This window comes from Leptinotarsa decemlineata, unplaced genomic scaffold (assembly GCF_025532065.1).
Source record: "Leptinotarsa decemlineata unplaced genomic scaffold, Ldec_3_MD MMD2_P_RNA_scaffold_2, whole genome shotgun sequence".
NCBI lineage: Eukaryota > Metazoa > Arthropoda > Insecta > Coleoptera > Chrysomelidae > Leptinotarsa > Leptinotarsa decemlineata.
Genome location: NW_027412529.1, coordinates 17874967 through 17893143, shown reverse-complemented (window position 1 = coordinate 17893143; position 18177 = coordinate 17874967). Strand labels below are relative to the sequence as shown.

Sequence of the window (18177 nt, the reverse complement as noted above, 5' to 3'; positions counted from 1 at the left end):
GGCTTATACGATAATAGCATTCGTAAACAATTACTTCAGTCTGATAGTAAAACTTTCAAAGACATTTTTACGAGAGCAATTGCGCTCGAATCTTCGAAAATTGATGCTTGCAAAATTGCGACTCTTCACACCAACATGTTCATAAAATGCACAGAAATCATTCACGTTCATATATCCCTTCAAGAAATAGAAAATCGAGGTACAATAGGCCACTCAGTCGCAAATATAACCTCGAATCGGTAGGACTGCAGAATATTTGTCTTAGGTATGGAAAATCCAATCATATCACAAAAGATTGTCACACTGAACAAACCTCACTCAAATGTACCTTATGCAACAGGACTGGTCACGTTTCTAAGGTCTGCATTACTTCATTAGTTGCAAAAAAGACAAAATCTGGATCGACTAATCAAATTCAAAGCAACGATTCATATGAAATCGCACGACAATATGGTGTGCAACATATTGTTGATATTCATCAAAATCATAATAGTTCTGACACTGATATGAATCGTTATTACGCCCACGTCAAGATAGAAGTAAAACCAATCAAATTCGAAGTAGATTCGGGATCAGCTTATACGTTTTTACAACGTCAACAATTACAAAATTTGAATCTGAATATTCCTCTTGAACCAGCAACCATCGGATTCCGCTCATATACTCAAGATGTTTATATTGTGCCAGATAATTACGCTGCTATTCTTGGTAGAGTTTGGATCCGACGCCTCAAGATAGATTTGAATCAACTAAGTTAACAAAACACTTCAGTACCCTCTGAAAGATTTAACCTGTGGAGTGTAGACGAACTAAGCGCAAATATCCAAATGTTTTCGAAGAGAAAATTGGATGTGTTCCAGGTTTCAATGTTGTTCTCAAGTTACGTGAAGATGTACAGCCATGTTTCCATCGTGAACGTGAAATTCCCTACGCACTCAGCACATTGGTTGAAAAAGAGTTGGATGCACTTGGAAATGCAGGAATCATAACGAAAATAACATATCTGACTGGGGATCACCATAAGTCTTAATACCAAAGGCGGATGGAGGCGTACGTTTGGGTGTCGATTACAAAGTCGGAGTCAACGAGCGACTTATGAATTCACATTATCCAATTCGGAAAATCGAAGACATTTTGAATACTACGTGATTCTCGATTCTTCTGTAGGCTCGATTTATACAAAGCCTATCTTCATATCAAGGTTGATGAAAAATCGAGTGAAATTCAAACAATTACTACGCACAGAGGTACATACAGGATGAATTGATTATCTTTTGGAATAAAAACAGCTCCATCAGAATTCAGCCGTATCATGGATCAGATTTTACGAGAAGTACCTAAGACCGAATTTTATTTTGATGACATAGTGGTTCATGGAAATAGTAGAGAACAATGTGCAACAAATCTCAATGCATGTTTTGATCAATTACAGAAATATGACTTGCATATCAATATACGCAAATGCAAATTTTTTCAAGATCAAATTGAGTTTTTAGGACATGTCATAAAATTCAATTCAATATCAAAGTCACCTGAAAAAGTTGCTGCAATCATAATTTTGGCGAAGCCGACGTCATTGGAAAAACTCAGAAGATTCTTAGGCATGGTTACATATTATGCAAGATTTATTCCTAACAATTCAAGTAAAACTGCTCCTCTTCATCACCTGCTGAAAAACAATGTCAGATTCAGGTGGACAGTAGAATGTGAAGCAGCTTTCATCAAACTCAAACAAGAAATTGCCAGTGACCAAGTTCTTATGCCTTTCAATCCATCTTTACCAGTGCAACTTGCATGCGACGCAAGTCCTAATGGTGTTGCTGGAATATTATCACATGTTTTGGATGGTAATGAACGGCCTATCGCATTTGCTTCAAGGTCTTTGACTTCTGCAGAACAAGGTTACTCTCAACTCGATAGAGAAGCCTTGGCCATAATTTTTTCTGTGGATCGATTTTACCATTCACACTCATTACGGATAATCAACCGCTTGTGAGAATTTTTCATCAGAACGCAAAGATTCCCAAGATGACTTCAGCTCGACTTCAAAGATACGCTACATTTTTGTCAGGATTCAATTACACATTATCCTTCAGGAAAGGAAAAGATAATTCAAATGTAGATTGCCTTTCAAGAGCGCCAGCTTCAGCAAAACTTCAAATGGATTCAATAATCAATAACGAAGTTCATCATTTATGTATTTCTAACATTTCACAAATAACTACATCAGAACTGTCTTATGAGACGCTGAAAAAGGAAAAATTTAAGGACGAAACACTGTCAGCACTTTTGAAAGATCTCAAACAGGATTCAAATTGCAAAGCAGAATTCAATGTAGACTGTGATGTGTTATTCAAAGGCCAGCGTGTTGTTATACCTACATCTTTACAAGCAGCAGTTTTGAAAGAGCTTCATCATACTCACATTGGGATGACTAAAATGAAACAATTTGCCAGACGTTACGTTTACTGGAAATCTATTGATAAAGACATTGATCGCATGCCAACCCCTTCAAGAGCACCATTGCACCCTTGGATGGAAGCAGAAAATAATTGGCAGCGAATACATATCGACTATGCAGGACCGTTTCAGAATCATCATTTTCTTGTCGTTATCGATGCAAAATCCAAATGGGCTGAGATTGTTCCGTGTACATCAGCTCCAACTTCTTCATCTTCAATAGAGATACTCCAAGATATATTTGCTCGTAATGGATTTCCCGATGTTATGGTTTCCGATAATGCAACTATATTCACCAGTGAAAATTTCAAAAAGTTTTTCCAATCACAGATATTTTTCAAAAATTTATCGCACCAGGACACCCAGCTACAAATGGATTAGCGGAACGTAACGTTCAAACCCTTGAATACAGACTTGGTGCTATGGCTAACGAACCTTTTTCTATGCGACAGAAAGTTCGTGAGATACTTTTTCGTTATCGAGCAACACCACTGTCTAATGGGAAGACACCATCAGATCGACAGATTCGTATCACGCTGGATGCTTTGAAACCCGTTCATCATGAAAAATCAGCGCCATTGAATAAAAAGGCACGACAATTCAGCGTCGGAGAAAGAGTTCAAACAAGGTATTACACAAATAATAAACAGTTATGGAAGACAGGAGAAATTATCAAGAAATTTGGGCTTCTTCACCATCAAGTGAAACTCGATGATGGACATATTTTGAAGAGACATATTGATCAGATAAGATCAATCAAAACAGCCTAATATAACTGATTTGGTGACGATTCCAGTGCAATATGAACAAGCCAATCAACCCGATAGTATTAAAAATGAGGTGTTTGAACCAGATCAAATTGAAGTACCTGATGATCAAATAACTCATCCACCAACCAGCATAACAGAGTTGAGAAGATCAGGCCGTCCTGTTGAACTTCCAACGCACTTCAACGATTACATAGTTGAAAAAAAAATAATTCAATAAGCGTGGGAGATTGTTGTGTATTACATATATTTATAAATTTGGGACACCCGTGATATCATTAGTGTTTATTATTAAGTTGTCAAATAGATGACATTTAAAAAGATCATAAAGAGAACTCACATATTCATTACAAAGTGGTATTAATACATAAATCAAATCAAATACTACTCATTCACAACAAACATGTAATCTTAAAAATAAATCAAAATGTTTAATTTCGTATTTGCAGTCTTCCGAAGATGATTATTATTACATACAGCAAAGTTGTGGGGACACTGTCGAATGTATTGGTGTTAAGAAAAGAATTTCCGCTAACGATATGTGCAACTCGTCGTCGATGCTAAAGTGGGAGAAGCTAGCTCTTGTAGGTGAAAAACACGCTCTAGGTTTCAAGGTGAGTTAATTATCAAATGAAGGATTATTGAATGACTTCAATAATCCTTAGGTTAGGTTCTCGAATATGTTATTTTTTGGGGTGTTTATGTGACTCAAGAAATTGGGAAACATAGTCTTGAACCATTGGGTGTGGCCCAATCTATTCATTGGACCACACAAAGATAACCACAGTTCCCAAATGACCATAATGAAAATCACTTACAAATGGCAAATACAACTCAAAAACTTACAAAACCAACATCATCTAGATATGACAACTGACACTAATGAAATCAAAAAAATATTCACATTGAAAATTTTTGACATTTCTACACCTGTCACACGATAACATTCTAGCCTGGAATGTGTGAGAGGAGAGATATCACTACCGCGATGTGCGGAAAAACTGGCAGTTGATTCGGAAATGGGACTTGAAAGTTAAGCTAAATATTTCATCGAATCAAAATAAATAATTATGGTACCTTTGTTTGATTTCTTTGATTAGAATGAAAATCAACAAAAACTGACACAAAAATATTAATACAGAGGTCAAATATAAAATCTACAAATAAATTTTATTTTGGAAAAAAATTCATAATTTGTAATTGATCATATCTTACTTAGTATTTGAGGAATCAAACCGGTTCTGTCGCAAATCATTAAATCAAATTCGGCTGCTTTCCGACCATCTACAAGTGTACGATCGGCTTAAGTGTTTTGCATGTATTTTCAAATTATTTCTGTTCAATGTTTTCTTCAGCTATTATTGTAATGTTCTTGTTCTGTTCATCTAATCTTTACTTTTCCGTTGTATTACTCTGCACTGGAAGAAAGTTTATAGTGGATTAGTTTATCACAAACTCGAATCTATCACAAAATCCAGAGGACTTTTTTCCAGTGTGTGTCTGAAAGTTACTTCTTTGCATGATCTACTCATATTTGTATAGAGTTGATTTTTGAAATTGATTGCTTCCTTCTTTTCTTTGGAAGATTCCCACATTTTTTGTATCGAAAACTTTTTTCCCAAAAATTAATCTCTCTTACCTTTTCAATTTAAACAAGATTCTTATGGCTGGAATTTAATGGAATAAGCGAATGAATGGTATTTATGTACTGTCATCGATGACATAGGTAGATTTCATCCATTCCGTGACAAAAAGTCGTAGTTATGAACGAAATAAATGTTTTTCTTATAACGTTATCCGTATTTGCCGATAAAGCAAGTGTCGTACGGCCAAACACCGGGTGTATAGCAGTGACGATGACAGTGTTACATAGAAGTGGAATTGTACTTCTTTCATCAATTATATTGTGTAGGAATCCTATGAATGATATCTAATTCGAATCCATTACGAATGTTTACGAACGGTTTGAAATTTGGCATCCCGCCTTCCGAGAAAGTTCTTAAGGATATCGTTGCTAGTGTTGAAAGTTCGATTCAATATATGCCCGATTCCTCGAAGGGACTAGTTCGAGAAAAGGTCAAGAATCAAATCTCCAAGAACAAGATAACAGATAAACGGAAGCATTCAATAAACAACAATAAAAACCAAAAGAAACTTATCAAACGATTGAGAGAAAACGACATTTTTTATTTGAAAGCCGACAAAGGCTTACTACTACTGGTGAAAAGATAAAGATATTAAATAAATAAATATAGATTCTGAAATAAACTTAACAAAAATTTAAAACAAATTATAATATAAACTAAAAAAATCAACCCTGCGTAAAATAGGGAGTTTATTCTAAAAATGTGAAAAAATATTAACTAGGTAAGTAGGTGTAGACCATTCTTGCCATGGAAGGGAAGGGCGGAAAGGATGGGATTGAAAGAAATAGAGGAAAAGGGATTGGTGAAAAGATAAAGAGATATTAAATAATGAATATAGATTCTTAAATAAACTTGAAATAAATTATAAATAAACTAAAAAATCAACCCTGCGTAAAATAAGGAGTTGTGAAAAAATGTGAAAAAATATTAACCACAAAAGAAAAACGTGCGTCCAAAAAATTAAAGTTTTTTATAAATTAAAGGGATTCTGTGATTTTTCTGTTCAGCAAAATGATCTATCACCTCTTCTATAAAAACGTTTTCATCTAGTGATTTTATAAAACCTTTTTCAATTGATATTTTTTCCATATTACTAAGTCGCGCCTGGCCAGTAGTATTTCTAACATAATTCTTAATTCTTTTTAGCGCGGAGAAACTTCTTTCTGTTGACGCGGTTGTCACTGACAAAACAACAGCAATACATAATAATTTAAAAATTTCTGGCATACAAGATTTAAGATCTTGTATGAACTGGTTATAATGTATTGTCGACCAACTTTGAACCCCAGTCTTTTGGGTCTAGCTGACAACCAAGCCAAACTTGAACTTAGTAATATTCCTGTAGAAGATGTTGATGAGCACTCGCTGGGGTTAGAAGAAGACAAGATAATTGCACTTTTTTGGGAAAGAAAGTTTTTGGCTTTCTACTACTCCATCTTGATACAAAAAAAGATGTGGGAATCTTCCAAAGAAAGGAAGGGAATAATCAATTTGAAAATAAGTTACTTATTTTCAAATTTCTTTGGAAGATTCCCACATCCTTTTTGTATCAAGATGGAGTAGTAGAAAGCCAAAAACTTTCTTTCCCAAAAGAGTGCAATTATCTTGACTTTTCCCAAAAAGTAAGCACTCCTAAAAATATAACCCCTTCAATTCAAATAATTGCACTTGTATTTTATTTCGAGTATTTTTAACGAATCATGCATATCGAAACTTATCTAAGAGCATAGTTTTTTAGAAGCTCCTTACATAGAGACAACAAAGCGAATTTCATTGGTAATAACTTTTGTGGAGTTGAATTACTCTTTTCTAAAACTTCAGCACATTGAACTGAATCTTGTTCTTCGAACATTTTAAAAACTGTTGTTTTACCACTCCTGTAAAATGCAGATGAGGTATCACTGCCAGTTATTGCGTGTAAAAATGGTACACGAATTTGACACTTTACAGAAATAAATAAACTTTTCAATGAATATATTTCCAGGTTTTGAAAAAAATCGCGAAAAATCCATTTTTACGACCCCGAGAAATTTTTTTCCAGGTATCGCATCGATGAGGATTTTTTAGATTTCATTTATGATGGTGTTTTAAGCAATCCTATCAACTTTGAGCTGGGTGGGAAGTTTTTACCCTCGGACGTCTAAATTAAACGGATAATTATTGTTTTCAGTTCTGATTGCTTGATTTTATATGGGCGATTTATGGGATTTTTGTTTTGGAGAAAAGTAATTTTATGACACACCAGCGTACAAAGTTAGAGAAATCATACTGTAATAATTCAGTATTAGATGAGTCATGAATAACTTTGATCTGAACTTTGAAATGGAAACTGAAGAGTTCAGCCGAGAAGTTACTGCGTAATACACACCACTGAAGAACCCAATTAGTCAGAAACTTGTCGTCATACATGCTTCTTACAAACTGAATAATCAACGGAAAAAAATTAAATGTCTATATTTGTTCATTTTTCAGATTGTGTAAGGTTATACACCCAGAAAGTAGTAAAAACTATAAGAAAATTATTTGAGTGAAATGTAAATATTATCGGGATTGGTATTGAAGAATTGAGATATCATAAATTTTTATTGATTTCAGGCCCTCAGAAAATGCCAAAAATTGAGTTTGACTGACAAAACGGAAGTAACTTTTGCCAATGATGAAATACTTGGGCTAGAGCTACAATCCTGGATAATGCAAAAACATAGTATACTCACTGGGATATTCTCTAGGATCGTTAGTCGTATTGAAGCTGCAGGATTCTTTACAAAATGGTAAATATTTTCCTGCTATTAGTTAATGTATTTATGAATTCAATTATTATTTGTTTAAATGTTTCTTCTTCCACCTCCTTCTATTACCCCAGACTAATTTGGGATTGTAAATCCCCAATTAGCATTTTTTTACATATTTACTTAGTCTTCACTTAGTTCCATTTAGTTCTTTTCAATCTCGATCTAAATATTTCTTGGCAATCTATTTCTAATATAACCAGGGGTTTGCCGATTCACTATTTATTTTATTTATCCAACTGTTGGTTTTCCTGAGTTCAGACTAGGGCTTGAACCACCGCCCAACACGGCAGTCAATTCGAGTGAGCTAACAAAGCACCCACGTCAAACCGCTTGGCTACCGAACGGGAAGCTTCAAAAGATTGGAAAAACGTGTACTTTCGGAAAACTCTCTACAGCCTCATGGGCTTAGTGCGCTTTACCTCTCATCTTTTTATGACACCCAATCACGTTCTCTGCACTAGTTTCTACTGTTCGTTTGTTGGGTATTCTTGAGAACATAATTGAGCTGAGTGAAGGTAATGTTATCTTTCCTTACGAAAACGTCATCCATGAGATCAGAGCAAAGCTTCGAACAGATTCGTAAGCCCAAGGAGATTCGCCCGCTGTCTTTCGCTGCAAGGCAACAAAACCTCCGTGATCCAACCCTAGACAGCGCTGTTTCGACCCGCCATAGGTCTCATAAGTGGTACTAGACTGAACAACGAATGCATTGCTGAACTCATGACGTATGGTCCAAAAGTGACCAAATGCTGACGATACTAACCGGAAATTCTGATAGCGGTTATCACGCACAAACCTTATGGAAAATAGCTTTCGATGAATTCTGGTATGATGAACTTTTCAATGTTCAATGGGTAGTTTTTGAGAAAAAAACTGCACAATATCGGCAAAATGGGGAATTTGGTAGTAAAACGGGAGAAATAGACCGTGTTATTTTGCAACTTCATGCCTCTCGGAAATTGAGCATGCGCTTTAGCAATTCTTTTATGGGTCTTGTGTCTTTACAGCACCGTTTGAGAAAATAATTGCAAACCATACAGGGTGACGTATAAAGCCATAATCTGAGGAATGAAAAAATAATTTTTATAAAATTATGAAAACAATAGAATACAAGAAAGTTACTCAATGGATATGGTAATATAGAAGATGATTTGATCGGTCGGTAGCTGGTCGGTTCGACGTGGGTACTTTGTTCACTCACTCAAATCGACTGCTGTGTTGGTCGGTGGTTCAAGCCTCAGGCTGAACGATCGATTTTCACTTGCTATCGTCCAACCCGTGTTAGGAATCACACGTTAGTCCTCGTTAGTCCTTAGACCATACAAGTTTCCAATTCTGAGGGTTGTCGTTTGTAGGGTTTCGACAGCTGGTTAACGGAAAAACAGATTTTGAACAGATTTTGAAACAGATTCAATTGATATACCGTGTGTCACATATTCATGGTACAGTCCCCTTTTCTCTTTTTCTTCTCTGGCTATATTTCTGGGAACACTGAATATGCTCACCAGACGGCATTTTTTGACATATTTGTAAAACAAGTTCAACATCAGGTTTGATGGTGTTATCTCTAATCTCGCGGAGATATCGCCATTTATTTTATCCATAAACTCAATGAGTGGGAGAGAGTTGGATGGATCCTCCAGAAAAAGTTTCTCTGTCCTACTCACTGAGTTTGTGTATAAAATAAATGGCAATATCTCCGTAGTCATTAGAAATAACACTATCAAATCTGCTATTGTTGGATTCCTCATGATCCTCCCTAACCGATCTTGTAATAATATACAAGATGTCCCATCTGTAAATCGAAAGTTGTTGTTATTTCCAAAAAAACAGGAAGTTGAATTTGTTCTAGAAATATGTCAAAAAGTGCCGTTTAGTGAGCATATTCAATGTTCCAAGTTTCAGAAATATTTCTGAAGAAATAATGGAGAAAAAAGGGGTATACCATAAGACTGTGCCACACAGTTTAAGGGCCGATACATGGAAAAATTATGGAAGTCTAAAAATGGGTATCTTGATAAGGTTACAAGTTACAACACTATAATCATGTACGAAAAAACGTGTAGTAGTATTGAAGAATAACATTACTGAGACGTACTTTTCAACGTTCTGATCGAATGTATCGATGGGCACAACGGAAAATAATGGACAGTCTTGGAGAAAAATGGCTCAAAGTCAGCAAAATAGCGTGTGAGAAAATGAAAAGTAGAACCTATCACAAATAAGCAATGTTTCATTATTCTCATTTTTTCAATTATCTTATCATTTCTTTACGGAATAATGTATTTGACATAATCGTACAATAATTTTTATTCATTATGTAATTGAACCAACCATTCCATAATCGCATTCCTATATTGTCACATAGTTTTATTCACTTCATCCACTACTGGACTAATATTTCAACCGGTATCATGTATTTTTATCAAGTTACCAGTTGTCTATTGGTTGCCATGATGACAGAACACTAGTAATGTCTGTATTCATGTAATGCATACATGGTAAATAAAGATTTTTCTAAAGTTTGCATCTTTTGCCTGTTTATTCAATATTTCATACCTATCTGATGATAGGTATGACATTATTTCATATGCAACAATATTTTCCATATACAACGAATGGCAAAATTAGATGGGGTGAATAATGAAGAAAAACGGGAGATTGCTATTCAACAAAGGCTACCAGACTACCAGATATTCTCATTGACAATTTCACAAAACTATGCCTGAATTTTAATAGGGTAGATAGTAATGGGAGAGATAACTCCTTTGGAAGACGACTGGACGTTTCTCAAGCTGAATATTTTGAAATAAATTTCGAGCGAATCGTGTGTAGTATGTAACGCTAGACTCAATCTAAATCTGTTCTCTGAAGTGCCGAGTCAATTTTTTTTGTTTTGAAAAGTATTTATATCAGAGAAAATACCATGTCATGCAAACATCAATTGGATGAGAAATGGTTTTTTCCTGACATAAATTCCCTCTGGGATGTAGTTCAATTTTCGATCATGTAAAGTGAAAAAAGGGAATTTGATGGCTTTCTTGTAAAAACTAAGGGATGTATAGAACATGCCACAGTGGGATTACTAGGATGAAGAGAGTATCACCGATAAAGAATTCATATTGAAGATTCCAAAAAATAAGGATCAGATCCGCAATATCTATAACTACTGCGAATCTGTACCAGTAGAAGGTGGAAACAGATTTATTTATAAAAAAGATCTCCTGGCTTTTTTGTGCAAACTCAAACAAGGGCTCTCCGACGACTTTTTGAAAGTCATTTTCAAATATCCTTCACGGCAATGGACAAGTTTGGCAATTTCAAATGTGAGAAGATCACTTGCACAAATATTCGTCCCAGAAAATATTGGTTTCGGTTCAATCACTCGAGAACTATACATTCAACGCCATGTTAATCAGTTCACAAATATAAAATCCAAATCCTATTTAAATTTTTTTTCGACCACAATATCAACCCATCACCTTTATCATTTGAGGGACTTTCTTCTTATTGGTGGAGCAATTATTAACAAATACCACTCAGTGATTGAAATGAGAGGAGCAGATGCAGAATTTGCCCAATTGATTCTGAAAAGATCTCGCCAGATAAATAGGGTACAGAACGTAGTAGAGGAAGAAAATCTCAGTAGACGGGGAAGATGGATATCATTAGACCATCATCATTTTCCTTATTTTTCTAGGCTGACTATGTACAAAATTCAAATCAGATGGAAGCATCAAATGACCTTCATTTCGCTACCTCATTTCGATATCCCGGATTACTTTGTTTCAGAGTTCTTTCCCGTCATCGCAATGACACAAAATATATAATGTGGATAATGTACATAAATGAAAAAGCACATGTACTCATATATCTAGTGTTCTTTGGTTCATTGGATACATCAACCAAATGTCAAGTATCCGTCAACAAACTTGTTGGACTACATTATCGATGCAGGAAATCGAAATGGAAATGAGGTGGAACCTCATATCATTGTCTGAATGCGCTTCAGTTCGTGCAACAAACTCTTTAATATTGTTTTGTTGATAAATTATCATTTCAATTTATATCATGTGTTATATTGAAATTCCACAAAGTGTTATTTTTCAATAAATATTGCGACACTTTTTTTCATACATATTCTGTAATCCAATTGACTTTTATTATTGTCTCCTGTATCACCCGCTATATATTAATTGAATTATCTTCTATATAACCATATCCATATCCACTGACTAACTCTCTAACAATCTATTGTTTTCATAATGTTATAAACATTGATTTTTCATTCCTCGGATAATCGCTTTATACGTCACCCTATATGGTCATGCACACGCTACAATTTCCGTGAGGCATGAAGTTGCAAAATAACACGGCTTGTTTCTCCTGTTTTACTACCAAATTTCCCATTTTACCGACTTTGAGAATTTTTTTTTCAAAAACTGTTCATTATTTTTCGTTCTGTCTGTGGAGACTTGATCAGGACATTCAAAAGTTCATCATACCAAAAAATCAGTAGAATTCACCGAAAGCCATTTTCCATAAGGTTTGTGCGTGGTCCTTTGTCTGATTGTACATTTTGTTGACTGATAAATTGGTTGCTTTCGCCGCCGAAATTTTCAGTGTTAATTTCTTCATTCGGGCCTTCAAACCCAAATGAAGATAGTGTAACGAATCTGAAGCCGCCCCTGACCAGTACGCCGGCCGAAACATGTAACAAACACATGACATCACCGCGAAAGAATGCAGTCGGCAACCGACGGTAAAACTCTAGTCGAGTACCGAACTTACTACAGATTTCTAGAAAGAACCGTTACATAAGTTCGGCGTTAGTTGCTAACTGTTGTAAATAAATTAGTTTGTGATTAGTGAAATATTTTTGGTAATAAATTTGCTTGAGACAGTTAATTCTTTAATTTGTCACAATATTAACATTTTGTTGACTGTTCTATCTAGTAATGCAATAAACATAAGCATTATCTATAATCTCCTTAAATTAGACTTACCGATGTTACTAACAAACTAAAAATCATATTTTTTCCAGGCACAAAGAAGAGTATGACACACATTACAATAAAAAACAGCGTGTTAAATCGTCTCAAAGAGAATACATTCCGATGAATGTTAAAATGTTCTTCACTCCGTTCATCACATTAATTATAGGATTAACTCTCTCGTGCATAGTTTTCTTAAAAGAATTGCTGTGCAAGAAAAAAAATTATGTTTGAAAAGTGGGGTCATTTCAAAATTATTTCAATTATATGCTACTATACCTATTTATCCTGTAAATAGCAAAAATACATTTTGTTTTCTACGTCCACTAGTTCAGGCCACCTAGTCATTTCTGGAACAGAGTTCGACATTGACCAATGACGTGTAAAAGTTATGAATACCAGGTTTTTTGTCGTCTTTCGGGAGAGAATAAAAAGTACCTACTAATTTAATTTATTTATCATTATAAGTGTTTTTTGTTAATTTTTTGACCATTTAAGTTCATTTTTCAAGTGCCTACAAAACCAATTTTAATTTGATACTTATATAGTTTTGAAATTTCAGAAAATTAACGAAAAATTATTATTTTACATCAATAATAAACTGCTTTTCTTATATCTGTTCAAATTCATATTGTAATCTTAGTATTTAAAAACATATTAATATAATATGCTCAAAATCTGTTGTTGCCTACGGAAAATATGTTTTAACATCCCTATCAAGATTTGTCAACCAATAAATCTACGGTGGTTTGGGTCATTTTTTGTAAATATTTTTCCTTCATCTAAATAGATAAAGGTTGTCTCACTCTCAAAAATCAAAATATTAGCGCATGTTATTTATGTTTTTATACACAGATTGTTCTGTCTATTCTGATGCTCTATTAGACTTTCATGGAGAACAAAGAAGGGCATGTTTCCAAAATTTCAAAAATATTTTCATACCCGCATTGTTGTCGGTTCTACTATTATACTTAACAATTAAATTACTTCTGTGAAGCAAGTCCTGTATACCTACCTATCTCTTATCGTTTCTCAGATAATAATCAATTTGTATTTTCTTACCAAAACAAAAAGGTAAGGTAAAGTATCGCAAATCTGATGAAATAAAATAACATTCTGTCATGAAACCTTATGGACCCTTTTTATGGTTGTCTCGAAAAACATTATTAACTTTTGACAAATTTCAATAAACGATAATGTCATGTGACGAAATACGAAGTTGGTAAATTAGAAAATTCAGTATGTTCGAAAATTCTATTCCTATTTTCAGTTCACGTCTACTCGAAACTCAAAAAGTGTTCCGAGTATAATTCAGAAATGATATTAATTATATACCTACGTAGATTTGGCATGCGGAAATGAAAATATGTTTAAAGGCTAATAGACCATCCTAGTTTTGGAATATCCTATATAGATATAAGATATTATCAGTTATAGTCGAAGTAAACGATATTGTGCACATTTAAAGGTGGCGGCTCTCTCAAAGGCCAAAAAACCAATATACAGAAATGAACCAGCTGCGAACTGTAGAATTGGCGTTTCGTACTGGATAATTTTTACTAACCGAGTTTTATGATTGGCTGAAGTTATAAAATTAAATTTGAAGTCATGTTACGGTGACGAATAGAAATCGAGAAATGCGGAGATGGTTATCGCCATCGTGTTCAGTTCAAAAACTGATCGCGATTTGAGTGTTGAAATTCAATATTGATGAAGTTATAATCACTTAAAATTTTTTGTTATCTATTTAAAATGTGGCGTCCTTGAGTACTAATAGTAATAACGAGTGTGATAGCAACGCATACTTTTTCCAATGTAGTAATTCCAATAGCTATGATGAACAATACGAAAAAGAGATACCAGTGAATAAGATTCGGATGCATTTGAATATGGAAACACGGAGAGTATGTTTCAATGTATATAAGAATCTAAATCTCAATTTTGGTTTCGAGGGAAACAAACTATTACAAGAAACATCAGATTTGACCGAAATTCCTTTCTCAACTGTGCGTAAAACAGTCAAAAAGAAACTTTATGAACGCAAGTCGCGATGTGATACAGAATTACCAAAACCTTCAGATGTTCATCTAATAAAATCATTCAAAAAAATATAAGACTGTTACAAAAGCCCTACAACTGAAATCATAAGGAAGAAATTGAATACTTCCGGCCATAACGTGAGCTGCTGTGACAAAAGTCTTCAGAATTGGATAAAGAAACTAGGATTTAGATTTAAAATAATAAAACAAACGTCAAGCAATTATGGAAAGCAGAAGAATAGTGGCATTACGTAACAAATACTTAGAACAAAACTAAATATAGACAAGAACAACGGCAAATTTTCTACTTGGACGAAACTTGGTATAACAGTCTCGACAAAGTTATAAAAGGGCGGACTGATAGTTCGAAAATTTGTACGCCTAACATGCCTGCAAACAAAGGATCGCTGATTATCATAAGAACATGGAAGATAATATTTTCGAGGAATGGTTTGAAAACACATTGATCCCAAATTTGGATGCGAATAGTGTAATAGTTCATCTTGACAATGCTTCCTTCCTATCATTCGCGACAGCTCATCAAAGTACCAAATAAAAATTCGAGGAAAGATTAAGTACAAAGTTTTTTAATGGATAACAATTTATATTTTGAAGATTACTATACCAAAAACCAACTACTTGAGGTTTTACAGACAAAAACATTTGAAAAAGTGTATGCCTTTGAGAGTATTGCTGAAAATTATGGACACACCATACTGAACTCCTCCCCCTAATTTTGTGTTTTCAATCCCATCGAGTTGACTTGGGGAAAATTGAAGCAGAGCATCAGGCGTAAAAATAATTTTTCAAAATTTGATAAGAAGGTAATAGAGCTAATTAAAGAAGAAGTATCTAATATCACCGAAGAAGACTGGCAGAAGAGGATTAAAAAAGTAATTTAAGTTGAAAAAGTCTATATGGAGATTGTACACTTCCATTTTATTATTGGTGGAAATAAATTCATTATTGATTTAAATGACGACAGTGATAGTGAAACAGAGAATATGGAAGAGGAATTATCAGAAGCTTTGGAAAAAAGTTAGTGAAGTGTTTTTTGAAGCGATCGATTGTATTGTATACATATGAGTGAGTAGTATTCAGAAGTATTTTCAATTATCACACTGTTATTTGAATCCCTACTTTCCCACTCACCTATATAAACGAAATATTTATTATATAACATTATATATATTTTTATTATATAGTTATTGTGGTTCTTATATAATCAGAAATGATTATTGAAGTTATAAAATTAAATTTGAAGTCATGTTACGGTGACGAATAGAATTCGAGAAATGCGGAGATGGTTATCGCCATCGTGTTCAGTTCAAAAACTGAATATCTGATTGTGTTTTTGATCGGGGAAAATCTCTTTGGGAATCTAGAACTGGCCAAACAATGAAAATTGAAGACATAAAAAACCAGAGGGCATGTGAAAGAATCTGGTGCTTGGTTAAATGCTGTTCCTATAGCATCACTTGGGACTCTATTGGATGACGACTCTTTCAGACTTGCCATCGGATTTCGACTTGGTACACCACTGTGTGTTCAACACTTTTGTAAATGTGGTGCATTTGTGGATGAATCGGGTACTCATGGGTTGAGCTGCCGTTTTAGCGCTGGTCGTTTATCTCGCCACTATGCAATTAATGATCTAATCAAAAGGGCTTTAACTTCAGCAAAAATTCCTGCGATTTTAGAACCCATAGGCACAAGTCGAGACGACGGAAAACGGCCGGATGGTATGACACTTGTTCCATGGAAAAATGGTAAATCTATTGTTTGGGACTTTACTTGTGTAGATACATTAGCAACTTGCCATCTTCCTGCTACTTCTGCGAAAGCCGGTGCTGCTGCTTCTTTAGGAGAAAGTTCCAAACTACGGAAATATCAGAATTTGGGAAATAATTATATCTTTCGCCCAATAGCTATTGAAACGTTTGGTGTTTTTGGCCCTGAAGCCTTATCTTTCATCAATGAAATTGGAAAAAAGGTAACCGATGAAACCCACGAATCAAGAGCCACATCTTTTCTCATTCAGAAAATTAGTATTGCCATCCAAAGAGGAAATGCAGCTTCGTTTTTCGGTACTCTCCCTGATTCCAAAAAACTTGATGAAATTTACTTGATTCCTGAAAACCAATTTTATATAGAAAAGAGAGGTAATAAGAAACCACTTAATGAAATTAAAATAAAAGCAAATGAAAAAAATACTTTATCTCAGCAAAATTCTCAAATGGGTTTCAAAGATATTTCGGATTGTTCAGTGATAAATTCTTCAGTCAAAACCTTTGGGTTAAATTGTTTAAAAAATATTGGTAACACCTGTTTCATGAACAGCGTAATTCAATGTTTATCAAATACGAGATGGTTATTGGAATATTTGAAAAAGGATGAATTCATGAAAGATATCAATACTAGTATTTCTAGTATGAAGGGTGCTTTAATAAAATCGTTTGCAGAAGTCATCAAGGAGTTGTGGTCAGAAGATTCTTTTGATAAAGTAGTAAATACAGCCTCCTTAAAAAATCAGATTCAAAGTTTTGCTCCTCGATTCATGGGTAATTCCCATCAAGACGCCCAGGAGTTTCTCCGTTATCTTTTAGAAGGATTACATGAAGAGGTTAATATAATTAATGAGAAACCTAAACCAATCTTAACGGAGATTGACGAAAAATTGAGCGACAGCGGAAATGCACAAGAGTCATGGCTCACATATTTGAGGATGCATAACTCTAAGATTGTAGATAATTTCGTTGGCCAATTGAAATCCACAATGAAATGCACACACTGTGGATACTCTTCAGTAACATTTGATCCTTTCTGGGATTTGTCTCTCTCCATACCACAAAGAACCGACCAATTGAGTTTGTGGCAATGCTTAGATTATTTTACAAGAGAAGAAACTTTGGATGGAATTGAAAAACCGACGTGTTCGAAATGCAAGGAAAGGAGAAAATGCATAAAGTCCCTATCAATCCACAAGTTTCCCTATATTTTAGTAATACATTTAAAAAGATTCTCTACAACTGAAAATAGAGGCAAATTGAATGATGTCATCGAATTTCCTCTAGGATTGGATATGGACAATTTTGCAGGAGAAAATGTGGCTACTTGTTATAATCTATATGCACTTTTAAATCACAGTGGGACTACTAACAGAGGACATTATACAGCATACTGCAGACACCCGTATACTAGCGCGTGGCACAAATACAACGATTCACACGTGTCACCAATTTCACCAAAGTCGCTTGTGAGTGGAGAAGCATACGTCCTCTTTTATGTAAAGGATGGATCAAAATCGCGCCTTCAAGATAACTGAGGGAAAGTTTAACTTTTAGTTTCTTCAATTTTGTAATTTTTTTCAACATCTCATTTTTGTAAATAAAACTCATTTATTATTGTTAGCTCCCTAACTATATTATTAAAGGGGAGCTCTTGGAAGGTAGGTTGCGCTATATCGTTTACTTGAACTA

At 34.4% G+C, this 18177-nt stretch overlaps 2 protein-coding genes across 8 annotated transcripts in view; one reads left to right on the top strand and one right to left on the bottom strand.

Annotated features, from left to right (window-relative positions):
- The window catches only part of LOC111514398 (uncharacterized), a 109787-nt gene extending 104802 nt beyond the window's left edge, over positions 1-4985 (bottom strand). Inside the window, exons 1-2 of the mRNA XM_074184809.1 lie at positions 4867-4985; positions 4443-4645 (exon numbers count right to left, since the gene is read on the bottom strand). The gene's annotated coding sequence lies outside the window, so the exon portion shown is untranslated. The remainder of the gene's footprint in view (positions 1-4442; positions 4646-4866) is intronic.
- Positions 1-18177, top strand: part of LOC111514374 (uncharacterized) — a 103446-nt gene that overhangs the window by 55068 nt on the left and 30201 nt on the right. For 5 of the 7 annotated variants that reach the window (XM_074184857.1, XM_074184828.1, XM_023170614.2 and 2 more), the window contains 3 exons: positions 3677-3841; positions 7469-7644; positions 12710-12988. In XM_074184857.1, coding sequence (XP_074040958.1) covers positions 3677-3841; positions 7469-7644; positions 12710-12893 — 525 coding nt within the window. In that variant the 3' untranslated portion in view covers positions 12894-12988. Of the gene's footprint in view, positions 1-3676; positions 3842-7345; positions 7408-7468; positions 7645-12709; positions 12989-18177 lie in introns of those variants that run through there. The other 2 variants (XR_012467950.1, XM_074184843.1) reach the window with 2 other exon arrangements.